The 5,856-nt window shown below is 37.9% G+C and overlaps 1 protein-coding gene across 1 annotated transcript; it reads right to left on the reverse strand.

Annotated features, from left to right (window-relative positions):
- Nucleotides 1-4,190: 4,190 nt before the first annotated feature.
- LOC137390753 (zinc finger BED domain-containing protein 5-like) lies at nt 4,191-5,509 on the reverse strand. Its single transcript, XM_068077074.1, has 3 exons — nt 4,967-5,509; nt 4,704-4,874; nt 4,191-4,511 (listed from the first exon to the last, which is right to left on the reverse strand). The coding sequence occupies exons 1-3, from the start codon at nt 5,507-5,509 to the stop codon at nt 4,191-4,193; spliced, it is 1,035 nt and encodes a 344-aa protein (XP_067933175.1).
- Between the last annotated feature and the right edge of the window lie 347 nt (nt 5,510-5,856).

The following is a 5,856-nucleotide window of genomic DNA, read 5'->3' on the forward strand; positions in this document are numbered from 1 at the left end:
CAGACAAACACTGAGATTTATATATATATATATATGTATATATATATATATATATATATATGTATATAAATATTCTTGTTCTTTTATGGAATATTTATACCCTTTTGTTGGCTTCAGACTTGTAACTCTACAGCATTTTAAACTATCAGTTCTGCGTCAACCTGGTTCACCACACATTTATCAGTGATATGTTTAATTGCATAGAATATTAAGCTCTTACCGGGTGTTTTCTTATTATTCAAGCACAATAATTTCTCGAAGTTGCTAAACTGTTCATTAGGTGCCATTTTATGAAGGAATTTAGGCAGTATGACCGCACTCACGATGGGTGATAACTTTATCTGGTCGGTAATCTTTCACCGGCACATCTCAGTTCTCACATTTCGAGTTTGTCACGTGTGGCAGCAAAGGCAGCCAGGAAGATGGTCGTAAGTTGCTGGTGTTCCGTACAATGTCTAATGTTTCAATGTTTTCATTTGTAGAGCTTCCAATTGACAAACTCTCGAGCTTTGCAGGTGACCTTCCTCCACTTGCTGCGCAAACTGGCGCAAGGCCGAGATGTGGACACTTATTCGTGCTGGCACCAGTTTTCGTTTTAGTTTTTCGGTTAATATAAATTCTTATTCATCTCACCATTTTACTCTTTATTGAATGTTTTTTGTTTTGCTTTTTTGTTTTTGTCCTTTAATATTCAGTTCATTCAAGTGTTATTCCTGTTGTTTGTCGTGGAATAAATAAACCTTTTCATCGCCCAAACTATTCCCAATTGAGATTAAAAATCATGTAAGTATTGTTCTTTGACAGAGCTATCTCACTTGTTACATGCTGTTGTAATATCCTCATTTAAAAACCATTTGGGGATATAGCCGTTGATTAGAGAGCAACTCTCAAGTTCGGCTGCGCAATATTACCTCAGTTTTTAAAACATGTTCTACTGAGAGGTGGTCATTTCTATTCGATTTATCACAGCAGTGCAAAAAAAGCAAGCAGTTTCAGATGCAGTATTTAATTTATCGCTTGAAAACAAGTTTTAAAAGCACCTTAAGAGTTTGGCAGCTTTGATTGTGGCCAAAATGACATGCCATGCCGGAAGATAACAGTTAATGCTAATTTTACAGACCTATACATGTATATATTGATATATTAGAAAATTCCATATGGGTATAGCTCAAGAAAGGGCTCGCTACATGTACAAACTACTACTGGCTTGTTCTGTTGTCACTAACAACTCATTAATGTCAGCACATCAGAAAAACACTAGCTGAGCAAGGTATGGCAGACTCAGTTACCTGCATTAGAAAATGAAAAATGATTTTGAGCTTTGGACAATTCTCAACTGTGAAATTGATTACAATTATTTGTAAAGACAAAGGAGTGAAATCTGAAAAGAATTACAAAAAATGAGATTACACCAAGTTACTAGCATTTACAAGAAGGTTAAGCACTTCATTAATTCTTTTTCATAAATGAAAACCTTATGATAGTTGTCCGAAAGCCGTCAGACCTTGACCTCTTGTCATTTCTTCAATCGGCAGATATCAATTAGCCAACCCAAACTCAGTTTGTGGGGTGTGATATCATAGCACAGCTGTTGCAGTTGAGTGGCTTGTTATACCTGGTTTTGTCTGTATAAGATATGGTCTCCATTTCTGTTATGGATTTTAAATGGGATATTCGTGCACAGTATTTAAAATTACAGTTTATTAATACCATTCTAGTTATTCTACGATATACATATCTTGGTACCCTATCATTAGTTTCAGAATTGAAATTGAATGGAAAATGAAATATTGTAAGCACTGTTATAAATGGCTAAGTATCATACCATGGCCATAACATGTGCTGTATAACATGAAAGCCTGTACAATAGTTCACATGTAGAAAACAATCTGATGCATTTGAAATCTTTAATATCTTAGCATGTAGTAAATAAAATAAAAGTACCGATTAATCGTGTACTTTTTTAAATTGGAAAGAATCGCAGGTACAAAATTGATTTTAAAGTTACTAGTCTTTGGTGGTAGTGGATGGTGAACCAAGAGCTATCCAGTCTGCACTATGGTCTCTAGCATCCAAGGTCTCCTGTCAGTCAAGACTCATGCAAACCTTCAAGCAGTCACTAACGGATTCTGGAAGTGTTCAAGCTAATAGCATGGGAATCTATGGGATGATCACTCAAACAATGAATCCAGAAACATGACATTTTGTGAGAGTGAAGCAACCCCGCCAGTGACTGTGACTACTGAGGTGTTGTGCTTGTCCTGGTTTATTCCTGCCAGCTCAATGAACTTTTTTAGTGGAGTGGGATACTTCAGTGACTGACAAAACCTTAAGTATTTTTAAACCTCTTGTCAACGAGTTGGAATGAAGCATGAAAAGTATCAAGAATACGAACCCATACTGGCAGGACGTCGCTCAAGCTAAAAAGGTCTGCACTTTTTAACTTCGCATTATGAACATCAGGACAATGTTAGACCAGCAGAATACAGAAAGACCTGAAGGAAGAAGTGTATTCATATCATATGAAACGCTCAAGTATGACATTGACATTGCACTTCTGAGTGAAGTCAGATTTTGAAACACAGGTGACATTCTAGAAAAACTAGGCTGCGCCATCTATTGGTGTGTATAACTGAATGCAGCAAATCAGGTGTGGCTCTTTCTGTCAAAAATGAACTCGTTTCAGAATTGATGGAAAAGCCTAAGGCAACTAACAAGAGGCTGATGTCACTCAGTGTACCTCTGTCCAATAAAAGGTGGTACCGTGATACCTGTCTATGCTCCTACTATGATGAACAGCTAAGATAACATCAACAATTTGTACCATCAGCTGAACCAGATTTTGAGATCCAGCACCTGACAAAGTCATGCTCACTCAACCTGGCCGGTGTGTTAGGCATGCATAGCTGTGGGAACCTAAACACCAATGGCGAACTTATTCTCTCAATCTGCAGTAACTTCAACTCTGCATTTCTAATCTCTTCTTTAAGCACAGGCCAGCTCACAAATGTTCATGAATGCATCTGTCAAGTAAGAACTGGCATCTCATTGATTTTTTCATCATCCGACAACGTGATCTTTCAGACATATGGGATGCAAAGGCAATGAGAGGGGCAAACAGCTGTACCGACCACATCGTGATAAGAACTGAGGCTAAGCTCAAGGCGAGGAGAAAGAGGAAGACAGAAAGAACATTTGTTGAGAACAACTGTTGTTATTAATGTTATTAAGATTACTAACTGTATGAACATCTCCCGTTGTTAATATGGAGTCATCCCAGTTAAGATTACTACTTGTAATGCCTTAATTGAAGAAAAAATTTGTCCAATGGGTCTAACAATTGCTCTACTTGTGAAAAGAATCTAGGCTGGTATTTGTGTCCCTATGCAAATTTTATTAAGTAGGAATAATTTTGGATGAAAGAGTTTGTGGTAATGCGTGTGTGAATAGTAACTTTACATCTATTTGACAATACATGCACTGTTTACTTAAATGAAATCACTGTTTTGAAAAATTTAAATGTTTTGAAGAAATAAAATGTTTGATTAATTAAAAGGATTTTAGATTTTGCAACAGTTCTTAGCATGTAATGAGCTGGGGTAGTCTTTGTCAGAATTGTTTATTCAGACATTTTCCAATACTTGCTAGACCAATCAAGCTGTAGGGGTTTGTTGAAAAATGTTGCAGCATAAACTTTCATTTGGAAGACAGATACTAAATATATGTAAAACAAAAAATACTGGTTTTAATGTGTGCCAGAAAGCAGGTCAATGTTTATGGATATCAAAATTCAAATCACCCGATATAGCTATACTAGTTGAATGTCTTGTTTATCTGTCAAGAGCGTTACACTGCCATGGCCGACAAATCGTCAGATGGTGTTCATGCTTTACTCAAACTCTTTCATGTCGTTGTTGTTAGCAAACCAATAAAGGTCAACAGCAGTGGTTCTTAACCTTTTTTCCCCCATTCCCCCTTTTCCAAACCTAAAGACAGAAATTCCCCCCCCCTCCAACTCCTTTAAATAACGCACTGCAACTAGATAGTGAACTTTATTTACATATATAACTTATATACACACATATATATACATGTATATATGCATTTATTACAGTCATATTTACATGGAATATTAAAAATGAATGTATATTGAAACTCAATATATCTATCATTGTAAGACAGTCAGCAGACTAGTGCGATTTCTGTGTTTGTTTGGAGCTGACAAGAGTTTTGAGGTTAGGAGTTGTTGTAGATAGGGCACACCGTAGGTCAGCTTCTACTTCCAGAAGGTTTCTAGATTTGCTCTCTATGGTTAGCATTGCTGAAAATGCTGACTCGCAAAGATATGTGGAAGCAAATGGTATGACCATCTTGAAAGTGGCCAGGCCTGTGTTGGGATACAATCTTTGCGCCTGAACCCAAACGTGCTCTATTGATAGCTCCTTGAAGCCATCTTTTATTGCAGAGTTGTTTGTCAGCTCCAAAAACTTCTCCTGAAGCTGTTCCGGAATCTCGTGGACATTGCGCCTGAAAGGGTCTCAGGTCAGGCTCATCAATTGCTTTGTCCTAGGATCTAACTTTGGGAAATATTTCTCAAACTCTGCTATCAAGATGTTCAAGTGATGCTTTATGTCGGTTAGCAAAGAAGCGAAAGGAGCTTTCTTGTCAACTAATGAATGCAGAACTGGAAATAAAACTCTTACATTCCTAGTAGCCAGTCTTTCCACCCAGAGTTTGAGCTTGTCCTTGAATGCATTGATACCATCAGTTACATTCAACACATTTCTGTCTCTACCTTGCATCTTTGTTTTCACTTCACTGATCGAACGAAATATGTCAATCAGGTAAGCAAGACACTGATGGAAGCCTTCCACCTGCATTGAAGCCAGTAGTTTGGGTTTGTTATGAGTTTTCAAGAACTCATTGACCTCTGCTCGTAGATTGAAGAAATGCAGAAGCATGTTACCCTTTGATAACCATCGAACTTGACCAGCTGTGATGAGTGCACAGCATCCATATCTTCGCATAACTTGTGAAAGAGACGGGTTTGCAAGGCAGAGCCTTTGATAAAGTTTACTACAGTAATCCCTGAAGAAAGGTGTTCCTGTAATCCTTTGGGAAGAGTTTTTACTGCTAGCGCTTGTCTGTGAATGAAGCAATGGGTACTCACCATTAAAGGATTCTTTTCTTTTACCAACTGTGCAAATCCGGCACGATAGCCAAGCATGGCTGGAGCACCATCAGTACAAACTCCAATTAGTTTGCCCCAGTCCAGATGTTCTTTGCTGAAGAAGTCGGAAACCAGGTTCATAACATCAGCAGCTGTGGTGGTCTCTGTTAGCGGACTGCAGAACAGAAATTCTTCCTCAATTGTCTTTCTGTGTACATAGCGTGCAAACACCATCAGCTGTGAAATGCTAGCAACATCAATAGACTCATCAAGTTGATTGGCGAACATGGGAGATGGCTTGATCTTTTCAATTACTTGCCTCTTTATGACCGCAGACATATCATCGATCCTCGATTTTACTGTGCTGTCTGAGAGGGATAAATCAGCTATGTTTTAAGCGGCTGTGTCTCCGAGAATAATCTTAGTACACTCTGTAGTGTATTAGGGTCATAAGCATGCCACCTGAATCATACTGTCAACAATTGCAATAATGTGGCAATATGTTTGTTTCTTTGTGCTGTTGTCTTTGCACCTGAAATCGTCACTATGGTGAATCATTGATGACTTGCATACACATATATATTGCTTGTAATGTAAAAATAAAACAGTCTTGAATTAGCCAGCCACCAGAAGTCTTGATACACTAAACACTCCAGCAGACAAAGTTTAACTAATGTTTCACCAAT

The sequence above is a fragment of the Watersipora subatra genome, chromosome 3 (genome assembly GCF_963576615.1).
Source record: "Watersipora subatra chromosome 3, tzWatSuba1.1, whole genome shotgun sequence".
Classification (NCBI taxonomy): Eukaryota; Metazoa; Bryozoa; class Gymnolaemata; order Cheilostomatida; family Watersiporidae; genus Watersipora; species Watersipora subatra.

Bases quoted from the DNA above. Each gene is read 5' to 3' on its own strand.
- LOC137390753 (XM_068077074.1), bottom strand. From the start codon at position 5,509: ATGTCTGCGGTCATAAAGAGGCAAGTAATTGAAAAGATCAAGCCATCT. The intron at 4,875-4,966 runs GTAACATGCTTC...GCTTCAATGCAG, and splicing joins AGTTCGATGGTTATCAAAGG to GTGGAAGGCTTCCATCAGTG. The intron at 4,512-4,703 runs GTAAGAGTTTTA...AATGTCCACGAG, and splicing joins AAAGACTGGCTACTAGGAAT to ATTCCGGAACAGCTTCAGGA.